This window comes from Eupeodes corollae, chromosome 3, assembly GCF_945859685.1.
Source record: "Eupeodes corollae chromosome 3, idEupCoro1.1, whole genome shotgun sequence".
Taxonomy (NCBI): domain Eukaryota; kingdom Metazoa; phylum Arthropoda; class Insecta; order Diptera; family Syrphidae; genus Eupeodes; species Eupeodes corollae.
Genome location: NC_079149.1, coordinates 59505014 through 59523219, shown reverse-complemented (window position 1 = coordinate 59523219; position 18206 = coordinate 59505014). Strand labels below are relative to the sequence as shown.

General features: G+C 33.8%; 1 protein-coding gene across 3 annotated transcripts in view; it reads right to left on the bottom strand.

The window, feature by feature from the left end:
* Positions 1 to 399: 399 nt before the first annotated feature.
* Positions 400 to 18206, bottom strand: part of LOC129949080 (klaroid protein) — a 28952-nt gene continuing 11145 nt past the window's right edge. For 2 of the 3 annotated variants that reach the window (XM_056060308.1, XM_056060309.1), the window contains exons 3-9: positions 14074 to 14667; positions 13550 to 14004; positions 13305 to 13493; positions 8950 to 9168; positions 1578 to 3116; positions 1394 to 1506; positions 400 to 1321 (exon numbers count right to left, since the gene is read on the bottom strand). In XM_056060308.1, coding sequence (XP_055916283.1) covers positions 1103 to 1321; positions 1394 to 1506; positions 1578 to 3116; positions 8950 to 9168; positions 13305 to 13493; positions 13550 to 14004; positions 14074 to 14667 — 3328 coding nt within the window. In that variant the 3' untranslated portion in view covers positions 400 to 1102. The remainder of the gene's footprint in view (positions 1322 to 1393; positions 1507 to 1577; positions 3117 to 8949; positions 9169 to 13304; positions 13494 to 13549; positions 14005 to 14073; positions 14668 to 18206) is intronic. The other variant, XM_056060310.1, reaches the window with a different exon arrangement.

Below are 18206 nucleotides of genomic sequence, written 5' to 3'. Positions count from 1 at the left end.
GATCTATAATTGTATTACAAAAATAAAGTAGAATTCCTAATAATTGGTTTCTATTATTTTTTTCAGAGCAAATTAGTGGGAAATACTTGAGAGATTTTTATATAATAATTTCCTTTTGTTTAAGTTTATCTATCAATTTAATATGATATTTTTTTTCTAGCGTATGGAGAGTTTTAAAATATTTTTTTTTAATTTGTTTAATGTCTTCCCAATGCAAAAGAATTTTGCAAGCTAAGATCGTTTCTATTATTTTTCCCATGTTTACTTGCAAGATTGAAATACTTGTAATACTAAATTTAAACCATAGAGATCAAATACTTTGAATATTAAATGAAAATTCTCGAAAGTAAATAAACTCTAAGCAGAAAGTAACGAGTTGACAATTGACAATTGACATACTCGTAAGTTTATAGAGATTGATAAAAACATATGTTTATAGTTTATCATTTTTAAACAAATAACCATAAACCCAATATGGTACAAAAATATAATTAAGACATAGGAAACTATTGTTGGCGCAGAAACTGGGTTGTTTTTCAATATAAAGAAAGCAATAAAAGAGCTGATTATATGGTAGTTAATACAATTTTCTTTTATACACATGCATGCACTCACAGGATAAGAAACGATCAAACAATAATTGTTGTTTTTTTCTGAAGGATGATTAAAATGAAAAATGTTATTGTTGTTAAAAAACATTTAATAAGTTGCAGATATCAAATTCAAGGAACTATTGTTTAATTCAGTTTTGTTATAAAAGTATTCGTCTTTTATAAAATTTTACATTTTCGATAGTTATTATTTAGTTGCAGAGCTAAATTGTTAAGGCACATATTTAATTGTTTTTTAGTCTAAGGAAATCCAATAGAATTTGAATTTTCACGGCATAATTAACAGCGTTAAAAAAGAATCTTAAGCCTAATATTTACAGAAGACAAATCAGATTTGTTTGAATATTTTTGTTTTGTTGATGAGACACAAACTAAGAAGCTGCAAACCACTCTGAAAAGTTATTTACTTAACCTAATTACTTAAGTAGTTACACACATTTTGGACACAGGGACTTATTTGAACACATACATAATATAATATTAACTATCATTTACACTTCTAACGTGGGTGGTTTCCCATGCACCCGAAACCTATATAAGCACGTGTATTGTGGATTTCCATGATTTGACTCTATCCTCATTTCGACAATATCGAACAAACGACCGTTGACATCTTGTTGCACTGGGAAATACTGTAATGGTAAATCATTGTCCTCATACTCATACTCACCTAAGAGAACTGGTTCATGATCATTTTCATGCTCAAGACCCTGTAAGGGAGAAACAAATAACGTATTAATTTTGTGTCGGTTTACGTTTTTTTAAAATCTAATAAACTTTACCCAAGTTGTAAAATTTCTTGGAGCCGAATCAATTTTTCCGTTTGGTGTTAGGGTTTTTGGAATATGCTCTAGAGTGAATCCCGTCACGTGAATTAACGTATTCAATCTTAGGACTGCAATTAAAACATTAAAACAAATTATTAAAGCAATTTGCTTGCAACTTAACAAAAACCAAACATCTTACCTAGAAACCCCGGAAACCCCTGAAACGCCCAACACTCGCCAGGCTGGACATTCGGTGAAATTGCTATTCTAGGCGTATTCGCCGGATACCAAAGGGGGATTCCAAAAACTGAAATCTGAGCTGATTTTATCGGATAGTTCTCTGTACACCGAGTAGAGAGGATCTGTCCGCCAGCCGATTCCAGAGCATAGTCGACAAGACCTGTTTTGTCAGCGTCATAAACTGCCAAAACCCCTTTGACAATCTTTTTAATTTCATTCTCGGAAAGAGCCATCTTGATTTCGCCACTTATTGCAGCTGCACTTTGTTTTTGCTTCAAGTCGACAGACCTTAGAATTTCAATTTTTAGCTTTTCACTGATTTGCTTCATAAGAATCATCCCAGAATGATCGATTTCCTTTTTCATATTGTCACTAGATTGCGCTGAGAGTTCACTTAGTTTCTGTTCGAGGAATTCCTTGGCCACAAACGTATTGCGAATCCAATTCTGTAGATCGATGTTTTCAACGTTTCCGGAATCTTTGTAACCCAAGATATCGATCAGTGACAATTTAACCTGTTTATTGATCAAAGCGAATTGATCGTCCCTTAACAGAGACAACTTCTCATCGATTTCGGCCAAGAGTGTTCCAAAACGATTCGAAACCAGCGACTCATGGCTATCGACTCTCTTTAATAAGTTGTCTTGACTCAGTTTGAGGTTGCTAATGGAGTAATGGAGATCTTGATTTTCAGACAGCTTGTCGGACAAAGACGCCTTGATGAACTCAATTTCCTTATTCAACTCAGTGATGATCAGGTCTTGGCGAGCAATTACTTGTCTTTCTGCCTCACTTGACTCCTGTTTGGCAAGCAAAATCCTAGAATCAACGAACTGAGCTAGATTTGGGGACTGTAAGATCTGTAACAGCAAACCGTCTATATCTATTCTATCGATAATATTGTACTCATGATTGTTAATCTGGATATTTTCTCGAATCATATTCGAGATTTGTTTTATGTGCTCCGCTGAAAGAGTCGCTGGTTCACTTGGCGACGATGCAGCCCGTTGACTCTCCTTCAATTCCACTTGAACATTCTCAACAATTCTCTTCATCATTTTGTCACCTAACAAATCACTTTGAGTTTTTTTAACCAGAATCGGTTCGAGTTTTTGTATACTTTCCCGAACGGTATTGGCGATAATTATAAGCATTTCATTGGACACAGCATTTTGTTGTTTTGTCTTGGAAACTTCTAAATTGTCTTTGAGTTGTTGTTCCAATTTGGCATCGACTAATTTTTGTACATAAATATTTACATGATTAAGTATGTTTTCATACTCTTCGGGGCTTAGGGATTTCTTCAAATTGCCCGTTATATCTTCATTGATGATTTTATTGTATTGATTATGACTAGATTCTAAATTAGGACGGGTAAAGAGGTTTCTGAGATCTAAGCTGGACATAGTTTGACGTAGGCCAGCTAATGTTAATGGCAAGAAATTATAAACTCGTTCTAGGCGATATTGACGTTCATCGTCTTCCAGCAGAGACCAAGCTGTAAAGTTACAAGTATTTTTGTATACATGAAAAAACATCTTACAAAATTGAAATAACAATTAAAATACAAAATTAAAAAATTGGTGGAAACAAATAAATAAAAGCGTTTTTTCTTAGCATTCAATAGTTTTGTTAGTATTTTAATTAATAAACTATCGTAAATGCGATTCTTTTTTTGTAACGTGCTAGGATTATATTTTGTAAATGCACAATCTTAAAGTTTGTTAGGTGGTATTAATATTAAAACCTTATTATGTGGAAAGACTCAAATTCAAACAACGATGAAATCGAGGACACATGAATTATTGTATTGAGTTTGCCGAAATTTCAAAGTAACCTTTTAAGACGTGATGAGGTTTCCATCATAACAGTTTTGCCTTCAATTTTATTTATCTGAGAAGCTTTAGTATGTAAGGTACCATTATGGAGGCTGATTTGTTTTCGGTCCCAGGTGTTGAGTGGTTCACATTTTCCTAGTATGTGACCAAGCTTTTTCTAATGGTTTGTGAAACGTTAATAATTTTACCTCCCCCATCTTTGGAACCGTACTTTAATTCCGTTCGGGACATATTTTTGAATGGTGCTATATCTTCGAATAGTAATTTTTACATACACAACACATGTATAATTGATTTTTTTGACATATTCTAGAGATGTTTCCTTGAATTTGGGCTTTAGAACAGTTTGAATTGGGCAACATTTTTTGTCAATCGTGTTATCAGTCGTCTTAGCGATGTCAATTTAACGCTGGGGAGCAAAGGTATCAAATATTTGGAGTTTTTCATGTGTGGATAGGCCAATGTTACGTCAAGAATCTGGAAACGATTCAAAAATGTTGGGTCAATATCATACAAGCATTCCATGAACTACAGCTCAAAATCATCAGCAATGTCTTGGAAAGTTAGAGTTAGAAAAATCTCTACTGATAGTCAAGCCAAGGCAGAAAGTTCAAATTGATAAGACAGGCCCAAATTTTTTAAGGATATGAATGCAACTCATAATTTGTCAAAATAATGGTAAAAAAGTGAGTTGCAAAATATTTCGTAATTGAGTTCATTTCACCAATCATTTTAAAAACTCGTCTTTGAATACATTCCAAGAGGCTTAAATACATTTCTGAACAATCAGCGATCGGCATGCTGTTGCATGTACCAGCAATTATCGAGATGTTCAATCTCGTTAATGCATGTGCCACTTATTCCTGTAGGCAGGAATTTAATGAACTTATCATATTTTGTCTTTGCAGTTCCACATGCGGAAAGGATTCCTAGAATTAGTCTGAGTTCGAATTAGAAGTTGTTAACAGGAGATTATTAATACAAAATAGGAAAGTTCGTCCAAAAAAACAAAATTCTGGAGCACACAAGCATTTTTCATTAAGGGCTCACACCAAAGTACGAATAAAAAAAATTGTTCCTATATACTCGTTAACGTGCTCAACACTATGACACTATCAGGTAAGATGAAAATTGCGATGAACTGCCTCGCGAACAATTTAGCTTTCTCAACAGAGCTAACTCAAACTCTCAAACTCAAAGACCAAGGAAGAGAAAGAATTCCTCGAAGTTTTTACGAATAACCACAATTTCTTACAGCCTTTGGGACATTGCAAATTTGTTTGGCATTATTTTAGTCATGCACAAATTTCCTCTTTTAAATATGGGCGTTGCAGTTGGGGTAGCTAAAAGAAAAAGTAAGTCCACCTTTTTTCTCCTCGATAACCTATGCAGCCCAAAACTAAATATGATTTAATTTTGGCTTTTATACTTTATTCGGGATAAAGATTTTTAATCGTAAATAAATTATATATATAATTGTAGCTTCTCTGTTTCTCTTAGAAACTCTTTCTCTATTTCTGGATTTGTTTGACATGAGATATAAGCAGATATGGCACTATAGTATAATGTGCCTAGACAAGTCAATGCACTGATTGTGTATTTGTCAGGGTTTAAGACACAAGGAAAGAGTATTTTTGCTCTGACATTAATGTCCTAAACTCGAGTAGGCGCGTTGAGTATTATCATTAAACTAATCGAAAATCTCAGCCCACGGTCCTTCAGGTGTTTTGTCTGGCCTGAATGGAGAAGCAAAGAAGAATTGTTTACAGTAAAATCACTTTGGGCGGAGGCAGACAAAGCATCAAATTCCCAAGAAGTCGAAACCCTGACCAGATTTGGGCTTCGATAAAAAAAATATTATTGAATGATGCGTCTATTTGCGGAAAGGGAATAAGCTTAAACATGGAATGAAAATGCCAACCGGATCATTTGTGGATTTTTAGACACCTACCAATTGACATACGAGGTTCGGACTACCAGTCGATTCTTCTCGCCCTTAAAAGTGATAAGCCTCTAATAGCCTTGGTGGAAAAAATAATCATAAATTTTAGAACTTCATCTTTTGTTTCTAGGCCACAACAAGGTTTTTTTTTCAAAGAAACTAGGAACAACTATTTTTGACAAAATAAACAAGATACAAAAGTCAAGTTCCAAAAGTGTATCCACTAAACCTACGGAATAACTAGTAGCGTTAAGGACTACTACAAGCAGTCCATATCTAGTAGGTGAATGGAGCTACCAAATCTAATATAATTCACTTCCATCTATGCCTCGATTATTTGTCCCGATAGCCGGTGTTAGGCTTCTTGTACGGCACTATGTTACAAATAATGGAAAATATTTTCTTGTAATCGCTTCCTTTGAATTATCAGTGCCGACATACTATGTTCCTTTAGTAGTTCGGTTTTCTGGCAATTTGGCAACTCTACACTAGGAATGCTTAAACCCTTCTCTATGGGTCATATACAAGGGACGGTCAAAAAATTCGCGGAATGGAGTAGTTGGAGCAGCCCTGAGGTAAATTTTTGTACATAATTTATTAGGGAAATTTATGCGGAGCTTGGTTTAAATCAGGTAATTAGTGTTTGAGCTTTTTCGGGCAGTAATACAATTCTTGACCTTAGTCAAAGCCTTAGTCACCTCAGATCATTTTGCAAGAGCAGTCATCCGTTTCCGGAGACTCTTGCCCTGGAAAAACAATGATTTACAAGTAGCATAGACTTTTTATCCAAGGTAAAGAGTCCATAGAAGAAGATCCTCGCTTGGGCTGACCGATTGAGGAAACTTTCTTTGACATCGTCGGAAAAGTCGAAAAAATTGTTTTGGAAGACTACAGAAGAAACAACTTGCAGTATTGCCAACAACCATTTTAAATATTCCGCATGACCATCTTGGCTTATTTAAGATCAGTGCAAGGTGGGTCCCGAGGATACTTTCAGCTGCTCAGAAGCGACAGCGAGTAGTCTTCTTGTGAGCTTTTGAATCTCTCTAATGGAAAGAGAGATGAATTTACTGTCCAAATTGTGACTGGGGATAAAACTTGGGTTCATCATTTTGAGCCTGAACAGGAGTCGATGCAGTGGCGCAAAAAAGGCGAAGCATCTCCTAAGAAGTTCAAGGTCCCACAATCGCAGGGGATTTTGTTCTTTGATTACAAGGAAAAGGGTGCCAATACAACCGGCGTATACTTCCCCCTACATAATTTAAAAGAAGCCTTCATAGAAAAAGGAGAGGAAAATGGAACAAAAAGTATTCTGCTTTTACAAGACAATGCACCAGAAATGTGGTTTCAGTTTATAGTATCATTCCCCTTATAGGCCAGATTTGGCCCCTTCTGATTATTTTCCTGATTTCTGATTTTATTTCCAAATCTCAAGAAAGAACTCAGTGAAAAAAGATTTTCCGATGATGAAAAGCTGAAATCTTGACTTGACAAATCATTTTTTTTTTTCGAATGCCTTAATAAACTTTTCGATCGATGTGAAAAGTGCATTGAGCTTAAGGGACGCATATTTTGAAAAGGAAAAATAAAAATGTGCTAAATTTCATCCCCCTTCCCTACCATACCGCCAACTGTTGACCTTAGTAAGAACCCAATGGTTCCTCTGAAAATCCAGAAAATACCAATAAATTATAAAATTCTTTATTTTAATTTTTTCTTAGTGAGCTTAGAACCATAAATTCGAGGGAAAGAAGCATTAAATCGTCTTACTTAAGAGTTTTCCTCAAAGGTGCAATTTATTCATCTTTTAATATTTTTACGAGATATTTCCTATTTCTGTGACAGTTCCAATAAAAAGCTTAGTATGCATTAAAAATGAATTAAATTTTCCACCACCAATATAAAAGATGACATCCTTCTTCATTTGGAGAAAAAAACAATAAACAAAAATTATAAATAAATTATGCGTTAAAAAAAAATAAGCAAATAAAAGAAAAATATTATACAAAAGCAAACTACATATTAAACAAATTAAAAAAAAAAACTAAACAAGCAACCAATCACAATGCACCATTTCTTTTCTTGTATTTAATTTTATAAAAATTGCACAAATGAAGAAGGATAGAGTTTTGTATAAAGTTTATAATTTAAAAATAATAACAATCGTAACTTAGCGACGAAAACTTACCCCATCGTTAAGACATCCTTAAAAGACTCTTAATGAAGGAAAATAAATTCTCGATAAAAAAAAACATACATATCTAGTTCCTTATTATTTTTCTTTTCTTTTATGAAAATAAAAACGCGGTTTTCTTGGTTATATAATTATATAACAGAAAATATTTAACATATTTATATTTTATTTTGTGATCTACAAAAATACATAATATTGTTTTTTGTTTAAATTTAATATATAAATGAATGCAACATATTTAAATAATGTATATTATATATTGTTGTTAAACAACATTTAATTGCAACGGATAAAAGTTAATATATTTAAACAATTTAACTTCATTTTGTTTTTATCTTAAACATATTAATTTGAGTTTATTGAAAATTATTATTGCAGCTCTCTATCCTTCTCCTCTCTGCGTTTTTTAAGTTTTTAGTTTTATATTTTTTAATTATAACATTTATGGATTTTTCCTCTTCAAAGGAAAATTGGATGGTTTTTCGTTTCTTGGTTGGTTTGGTTTGTTGTAGTTGTTTGTTTATGGTGAATAAGGACAAAGTGTTAGTGGAAAAGCAATTGTGAGTTCTATTTTTCTATTTTGTACGCAATATTTAAAGTAGTAATATTTGTTAGTAGCTTCCTTTTGTATTGATTTTTCTTATATCTAGAATAAGGTTATTGAGTGGCTTCATTGATAGTTTATTCCTTTATTTGTTTAAAAGAAACATGGATCATTAAAAGATTTTCAGATTTTTTTTTTGTAAATAAAGAACAAATAGTTTAACAACAATTTGTTTAGCTATGAGATGTTTTGTAAGCTTATGAATAAGATTAACATACAAAAAATGGGAAGCATCTGTGATTTGTTAAAAACAAAACAGCAACTTAATGAAAAGTAGAAGTACATGTAATCCAAAAGCAAGGGACAAACATAAACAAAATACAACAATTTTATCTTAAATCGTTGATTTAACACACATCTTATCCTTCTCTTATGAAATTTCCCTAACTTATCCAGAACTAATTATCTATCATTTTCAAGAACAGAAAATTATATGAAAGGTATTAAGGATTCGTTAGGAATGAAATATCAAAAAAACTGAAACCACTCATTTTGTAAGTAACTGATAGTAACACAAAAAAAAAATTAAAAATGATACAAAAATAAAATTATATTATGCAAAAAAAAAAAAACAAACTGAAAACAAAATAATAAATTAAATTAAAAAAAATTAATGATAAACTGAAAACAAAACTAAATGCAATTAAATTTTCTTTGCAGATTTTAAATTGCAATGATTTTTGTTTTTTGATTTTGTTTGTTGTTATTTTTAAATTCTCTCATAGTAAACATTCTCTTGGAATATTTTTTTACCTTCATCTACAATATTCATTGAAACTTGTTTTAAGTAAGCAAAATATTCATGAGTATAATCACGCAAATCATCGAGACGATTTAATGCACTTGTTTTAATTGCTTCGTATTTTTCTTCATTATAGAACTCAGACAAATCAACTTTTGGTAGAGTGTATGTTATTTCGGAAAAGGAACGAGGTGGGAAGGGTTCATTGGGATTCAAATAATAAAATAGGCCTGTAAAAAAAAATATATAAATAATCAAAACACGAAATATCAATATCGTTAAATAAGTCGATTGATGTATAGATGAATGTATGAGTGTAATAATTGAACGTGTGTTTTGTATGATGATTTGAAGACTTGGTGGAGGTAAATTGCAAAGTCATAGATTAATCATTTAAATTTTTGATGGAATCTCTAATATAACATATAACGATATAACATACGAAATTTATCTTGTTTGAATTATTCTGAAAGGAACCGATTCTAAAAATTACTTAAGTTCAGAAGTAGTAGTGCAAAATGGGTGAATTTTGTTTTATTACATATTTTGACTTTTTTATTGGGTTGTTTTGCTAAATAATAGGAAAACTTAAAAAATAACAGGAACCACCTTAAAATATATACATTGATGAGACATCAGTACGAATAAGCTCTAAATGTCTAAATACGCTGAAAAAACATAAAAGCGGGGTAAATTCATAATTCTTAATTTTTGTTTGAGGGCAAACTGACGAAAACTTTCTAGGAGTGTCGATATAAACGTAGAATTTTAGGTGATTTAGGTGATACTCAAAATATACAATTCTACCCGAAAGACGTAAGTGATATATTCCAGCGAATTGGGAAGGAATAGTCTTGGAAAACACCGAATCAGGTATTGATGAAAATTAATAAAACACCAAAAACAGGGCGTTCTAGTAATACCGCACCTTTATAATCTATTTGACAATAGCCTCAGTTTGTTCTTTAAACATTAGTCTCTCTAATGTTTCTCGATCTGGATGGTACAGTATCAATAGTACTAACATCCAAAGGAACGCCTCAAAGAGGTGTACAGTCACTATTTTTCTGGATTCTGGTCAAGAACGAGAGCCTTACAAAACTCCAATACAGTGGTGTCAAAGCAGTAGCCTACGCTGATGACGTAGCTCTGCTGGCGAAAATAAATTTCTTAGCTCTATAAGGAAACAACAAAACCAAGCATTATTCAATATTTATGCATGGTCAAAAAACTGTGGCTTGACGCTTAACCCCCTTAAAACAGATCGAGTACTCTTCACAAATAAGAGGAAAATAGCAGAGTATACGATTTCTAGAATAGATTTAGCTTAATTTATCAAATCAAGCTAAATATCTAGGATCCGGGGTCCAAACACATTGGAAAGATCCAAAAAAGCTAAGATCATATTTTACTCATGGAATACTCCCAAATAAATATTGTGGATGTATACTGCAATCGTCAGACCAGACTTAATTATGGGAACACGGTATTGTGAAAGAAAGCTAAAAATCTAAAAAACCTCACAAGAGTACAGAAACGGAATGCACATAACATAAGCATAACAAAAGCGTTGAGGACCACTCTCACTGCAGGAACGGAAGCAATACTCAATCTTTTACATCTGGGCCTATGTAAATGTAGAAGAAACTTTTGTAAACAACGCCTTACGGCTAATATAGGAAAATTGCTGGAAAACCAGCACGATTGCTTGTGAGCATAATAACATGTGACAACCTGTTGGGTTACTATAAAAAGAACTATTGGACATTTCAGAAAAAGCCTATTAGGCTTCATCGAAGCTTCTAAATGGCGAGAGCAAGACAATACATAGACATAATAGGTTTTTATATTTTATTTTCAAAAAAGTTCAATACTTCGGCGTACCACAATGGATTTACATACCCAGACCATATACCCAACCTAACAATTGTCAAAATTTTGTATGAATTGGATAAATTAGTTTGTGAGGATTCCCCATTTTAAAATAACTTTGAAACCTAAACACACCTAATCTGTCACATACCTAATACGACATTCACGTTGTACAACAAAAAAAACGGAGCTCCGAACTTTACAGTACTAGCGAAGCCGGTTTGAGGGTAACTGATGAGCATTTCTGGTAACGATTGTATTAGGGTAAAAAGTGTAATGTAAGCAAGACATTGTAGTGTTACCAATTATTTTGAACGATATTCTTTAAATATTTGTACTAGACTCTTAAATACGTTACTAAAGTAACAGGCAAAAGGATCTAAAAAAAAGTTGAGATTACTGTCTCCAGAGGAGTAGGTGAGTGGATTAGAAATTTCAGACAGGAGATCATTTATAAAAGTTAGAAAGAGTGTCCAAGACAGAACGAAGCCCTGCGGCACACCAGCGTTTTTGTAATATTGAACTTATTCAAAATTGAATTGTATAATCCAACGAATTAGAGATTCATCAAAACCGTCTGATAAATTGATGGGATGTTATCGTTGCCACTGAATTTTTGCATATGCAGATCTTATTGATGCAACGAATGATCACTCTTTCTGATAGCTTTGTGGTATAGAATCTGCATGATTTTTAGAGCCAATTGACAAACAAGGTGTCAGATGAAAGGTCTCAACTACTACTAACTGATTAATGGGCCTCGTATGTTTGGGATGTTGACTTAATTTTAGAAGTTTTAGCAACGGAAATGGGAGTTATACGAGATGGTATATCGAACACTTTACTCTATATTTTATGCATAAATGAAATCTTAGAAGCTATTGGAGGAGGAGTAGAGCTTTGACGTACATTTATATAGTTTTTCTAAAAACCGTTAAACCTGCATCTTTAAGAAAATACGTTAATAAACTATCTTTTTAAAAATGATAACTTTATTTTTCAAAATAACAGCAGAAACAATTAAGTAAAATTATATTCCGTATCGACCTGGACAGAAGAGATATCCATTACATCAATGGAAAGTGCCATTTTTTAAGAGCATTCTTAGTAAGATAGAAGTGTAGAGCGTTTTGAATGGCGAAGGTCAGTTTTACATAATTATCTTGTCGACCTTGTGGTTTGGTGACGGAATTATGTTCATTAAAAAATCAATCACAATTAAAAGCGAATGGACATCAATGCTCAAAGCTGGAATGCCTCGAATCCAATCCCTAGGGATGGTGTAGTAGAGTAGACCACGGCTTAGGTGGCGCAATAAGGTAGGAGAGAACCTTAATAAACTTGACAATGCAAACCTGGAGACAACTAGCTAGGAACAGAAGCTGGTTGGACAAATGTAAGTTGGGGTCCAAGTCCGTAACGGATTGTAGCACCACCTTAAGAAAGTATTTAGATTTTTCAAATAATATTTGTAGGTCTTAAAATGTTGTACATAGGTGAAGCACATTAGACAATCATGCTAATTCTTCTTTACTGCTCAAAGTTGTATGAAATGGCACAAATGAAAAGTATACACTTGGCATAAGAAACTATTCCAATTTAATTCTTTTACTCTATGGTTGTTATTAAAATATCTACTTTCTTTTAGTAGTACAATTATTTAATTTATTATTGATCATCACATCACGTCCTAAATATCCGGAAAGGGAAAACATTTGAATTCGCAATTATTCTAATTTAAAAGCCGTGAGCTCCCATAACTTCTATCAAGTTTTTTTATTGGAACTGCATCTTTCATTCCTCCCCTGAATTTGTGTAACAAAACAAAACAAAACATTCTTTTAAATAACTCATCTATTTGTTTTGGCATCCTAACTTGAAAGTAACGTGACATTGCCTTGGAATAGCGTGCACATAAATCGTCAATAAAAACGAATTCGCTTAATTTAAATTCAAACTCACAAAAGTAGACCACCTAGAAAGATAACATCTAAAATACAAAAGAAAAACATTCCACCAATTGTTCTTGACACCACCGACAAAACTCCCTACCCTACCCATTCGAATAAACATTCAACTTGTGTTTTTCGTTTCTCGTGACACTACAATATGAACTCTACTTTTGTTTACATTATAAAGTCTAATTTTGAAAATTGCTCCCCTTTGCAACACAACCCAATCCCAATACTTTTCCGCTTTCAAATATATTTGTATTTAAAAGAATCAACATAGAGGAACAAGGTCATAGGTTGAAATTTCGCACCAATGAACACTTGTCCGATTGACTTAACCTGTGCGATAATGTTTTTATTTTCTGTGTTTGTTGGCACTCTACTATTTATAGAATTGTGTTCTACAGTTGGAATGATAGATTCTCGTTCTATGACTTTGCACGGCACTCCACACTGAGAATGAATTGACTTTGGAATGAAATGTTTTTGTGCGTTTGTTCTTTTTTCTTTCTGTGTGTTATGAAAATGTTGCGTGAACTTACCAGTAAGCAATAAAAGAGGAAGAAGAATTAGCAGCAATAGAAGAAATCGTTTCTTGTTTTTGTTTTCAGCGTTCGATGACTTCAGAAGCCATGTGTCAATGCTGAGCACTGTTGATATTGCCATGTAAACATACCGGAATAAACCGATAAACACTGACGATACAGCATGGCTTATGCCGCCAAAGAAACCTAAAGTAAATACATCGTTAGAAAAAGAACAGGAACGAACTAAAATTAAATCTTGCCTCTTTCTTCCTGTGCAATTCTAGTTTTGTATAGGTCGTTCTCTGAGCTACCACCAGAAATAGCACTCCAAAAGCTGTAGAAAGTTGTGACGACTGTTGTAAGGACCCTACTGTACCACGATTCACTCTGGAGTGTAGACCTGGCTGTGGACGAGAGATATCGCTTACTTTTGCGGTAGCTTTCAAACTGTGCCATATCAACCTCATCCTGGGAGTCATAGATAAGCTTTTCAGCAGCCCTGCGGTTATAAGAATTACTTGTCGTCGTTTGATATGCATACCGCCGACGAATGAATTCCTCTTGAGCTGGGGATCTTTGAATCATTTCATTCACACGATCGTGATGATTCTCCAGACTGCAGCGGGACATGTTTGGCATAGCAATAACTCCAGGGCAAATTTCTCGACGATGCGGAGACCGCTTTGAATATGTGTAGTCTGTTTTTGGATATTTGCTATTAAAGAGATGTTTGTTTGAATACAAATCGACGTTAGGAATTTTGTTTTCATTTAACTCTACTTACTTCCAATATTCGCCGGCATCTTTGTATTCCTTGTAGGCAGCATGATCTACCAAACTGCCATTTGTCGTGTGTTCTTTGAATGAGTTTTTTGATGACGAATTATTATTGCTCACACCAAATTGGGGACTCCGTTCAAAGTCTGAATTTATCTCATTTTGGCTGAATTCTTTGTGATTGCCGAATGAGAAGTTCTGCTGTTGCAGACCTTTTGGTGTTGATGTCAAAACTGATGATGCCAGATTTTTGATATTTTTATTTCCTTGTAATCTCTGGGCGCCCGCACCGCCGCCTGAGCTCGTTATAATTGTCTTGGTGGTAATGCTCGAGCTGGAAAAGGATGATGTTGATTGTGCTGCACCCTCGGTACCGGTGACGGCAATGCGAGCGATCCTAGCATGAGTTTCTGGACTTGCATCTTCGCTTGAGTAATCAGATGTTTTTATTGTTTTGCCAGAATCTTTTGATTTAGAAACAGATTGGGAGGACGACGAAGACGACGATATGGTGGACGTTACGGTTTTGGTAGAAGATTTTTTAGATTTTTCTGCAGACGGTGGTGTTTGTGTGGTTACTTCAACAATTTCTGTGATGGTTCTGTGAAGTGAAACAAAATGAAAAAATTTTAATAAAATGTGTGATTGAACAATTTTGACAGCAATTGTTAAAAAATTTGACGCTGTAAGAACAATACATTCATTTTGAATTAGCTCATTTTGGTTTCATTGTTGTCTTGATGGATTCTAAGAAAAAACAAATTTGAATCCCAAATTAGTTTTCACACAAAAAATGTATGATTAGAATCTTTTTTTTTTACACTTCAGAATTTCAGAAAGTAGTAAGCTTATAGCAAGCGTCAAACTACGATCAGAGGCTCATCATAAGTGCATGTGTTAGTTGTTAGTAAAAAATAATACAAATATAGCCTAACACACGCACAAAATACAAAACAAAATTAGCATTTAACTATTACAGAACAAAAATTACGATAGTGGAGCACTGGTTCTAAACAATGATTTTAATCCCACCTTATTTAAATTTAAATCTATCGATGAACAGTTTAAGTTATATAAAATGCTCATTCGACTTAAAGCTTCATTCTTGCCATAGTTAGTTCTATGGAAGTCAATATGTATAAAATCAAACGTGCGCAGGTGATGAGTTCCACCCCGGTAATTCAAATGTACACAAGATAGCAAATAAGGTGCATCAATTTCACCATTAATGAGTTGATGAAAAAATACTAAGTCATTATTAACACGCCTTTGATGGAGAGATTGCATTTGAAGAAGTAGAATACGATGTTCATAGGGAGGCAGATCATAGGGATCTTCCCAAGGAAGACCTTTTAGAGCAAAGCGAATGAAATTATGTTGAATTGATTCAATACGTTTTCTATGAATTTCGTAATAGGGAGTCCATACCTGCGAAGCATATTCAAGATGAGGACGAACATGGCAATTATACAAAGAAAGGGTAACATAGGGATCATTGAACTCCTTTGCCCAGCGTTTTATAAAACCAAGCATAGAACTTGCCTTATTAACAATAACATTGATGTGATGTGTAAACTCTAAGTTGGAACAGAAATGTACACCTAAATCTTTAAATGTGGAGACACGACAGAGTTTTTGCTGTGATATACAGTAGTCAAATACGTTACTGATTAGTTTTTTAGTGAAAGTTATAGTCTGGCATTTTAAAGGGTTGAGTAAGAGGCTATTTTTCCCACACCAAAATGTGAAACTATCAATGTCGGCTTGTAAAAGAATACGATCATGGTTTGACTTTATTATTTTGAAAATCTTCATATCGTCAGCAAAAATAAGAAGTTCACTTGAGCGTAGACATGACGATACGTCGTTAATAGACAGGATGAACAGAAAAGGGCCAAGATGGCTTCCCTGGGGAACACCAGATTGAGCAACGAAAGGTTCAGAATGACAATTTCTAAATTTTACCTCGTAGGATCTGTTTTCAAGGTATGACTTAATCCAAGCTAAGAAAAATGGTGGAAAACCAAGAGCCTTAAGTTTAAATAAAATAATTTCGTGGCTTAGTTGGTCAAAAGCTTTAGAAAAGTCAGTGTATACACAGTCAACTTCATAACCTTGTTCTAAAGCGTTTGAACATATGTTTGAGAATGTGAGGAGATTAGTAACGGTTGATCTTTTTTTCACAAAACCATGTTGCTGTTCGCAAATGATATTTTTACTAAAATATGCTACGCTTTCACAAACAACTTGTTCAAATACTTTAGGAATGCAAGAAAGCTTTGCAATGGGCCTGTAGTTGCTTATATCCGACTTGTTACCTTTCTTGAAAATTGGTGTAAGAAATGACTTCTTCCATATACTGGGAAATTTGCCTGTTTTTAGGGAAAGTTTGAATAAAAACGTAAGGGGTTCAACTAAAACATTACTACACTTTTTTAGTACTATCGGGGGAATACCATCAGGACCGGCTGAGCAGTCATCATTCAACGTAGATAAAAGATCAAGGACCGTACTCTGTAGTACAGGTATGTGGCTACAGCTAGTTTGCGAAAAAGTGTGATTATTATGAAAATATACTTTATCAACTTCTTGAGGGCTATTAACAAATGACTCACGGAAATTCGTCGCGAAAGCGTTACAGATATCAAAAGTTTTATCTAACGAAAGGTTCTTGTAATTGAAGATAACTGGAAAGCCATCTGATTTTTTCTTTGAGTTTACAAAATTCCAAAATTTTTTAGGATTCTCTTTCAAAGAGGTGCCCATATCAGTAACATAACAAGCATATAAATAATTAGAAAGAGATTTAAATTGGTTAAAGAGTTCAACATAAAAAGAGAAGTTGACTGGAGACAGAGTTTTGAGATACGTTTTCCATGCCTTATTTCTTTTGTTACGCAGTAAACGCAATTCTTTCGTGTACCAAGGATGGCTAAAGTTTGTATTTCTTGATTTCTTTATCGGTACATTTTTTTCAAAACAACAATTAAGGATCCTATAAAAAGTTGAAACTGCTTCGTCAATGTTAGAAAATGCTAGTGTATCAGCAATTCCAGAAATGGTTAAATCTTCAGACAACTGCTGGAAATTGGCTCTTCTGAAATCAAAATTATATAAGCAATCAAAAGAATTACTGTGATTAGTAAGGTGATTACTTAAGTCAAAAAAGATACAGAAGAAGAAAAATATGTATTTTTTACCGCTATGAGAACACCTCCACCTAAATCCTTTGCATTACCAACATGACGATCTTTTCTGTAAACTTCGAACTCTTGACTAAAAAGTTCTGTGTCGGAAAAGCTTGAATTAAGCCACGTTTCTGTCAAAACGAATACGTCGTGTGGAAATGATTGGGAGTTAAGAAAAATGTCAGTAGTCTTGCTACGAAGTCCCCTTACGTTTTGGTAGAAGAGCGTAAGCCTGTTAAGTTTTTTGATTTGTTTTTCAAAGAAACACCCTGTTTTTGAATTTGAGTAAATTCTTTGACTAAAGTCTCTTCGGGCCATATATTTGGGTTGCAAATAGAGTCAAAGTAAGTGGGATTCGTTATTAATTTAAAAGAGGAAACAAAGCTTTTTGGTTTACTGATCTTAGTACACCTGATAGATGAGCTGGAAGGTATGCTCTTGGTAGATACTAAGTGGGAAGTTATATCTTCTGGCGTAGTAACTGGGTCCAGACGAGATATAAAAATTATTTTTGGTTTGGAGACAGCTTTGATAGGGATGACGTTATTTATTACAGTTCCTGTAACGGTGTCACTATTGGAAGCTAAATCTGAGGCAACAATTTGAGGTATATTGGGAGTTCTGGTGGGATCTGTAAGTTTTGGAGTGATGTTGACATTTGTTCTTTTTGATGGTGGGGTAGAATTTCTAGCAGGTTCAGAGTTTTCTCGGCTACTTTTCTTAGACTTTTTCTTTTGTTTCTCAGGTACACTTTCTGCGTTATTAACACCAGAACCTGATTGGGCGAGAATATCTTCACATGTAGAAGAGAAAGTTGTGGGAATAGGCTGTGCCAAATCATTAGTCGAAGTAGAACTATCGACCATGATATTGGTTACAGAGTATGCATTTAATTTGCAAACTGCAGTGTTGAAAGACTTCAGTAGCTCTTCAAAATCTTTAGAAAGTTTTA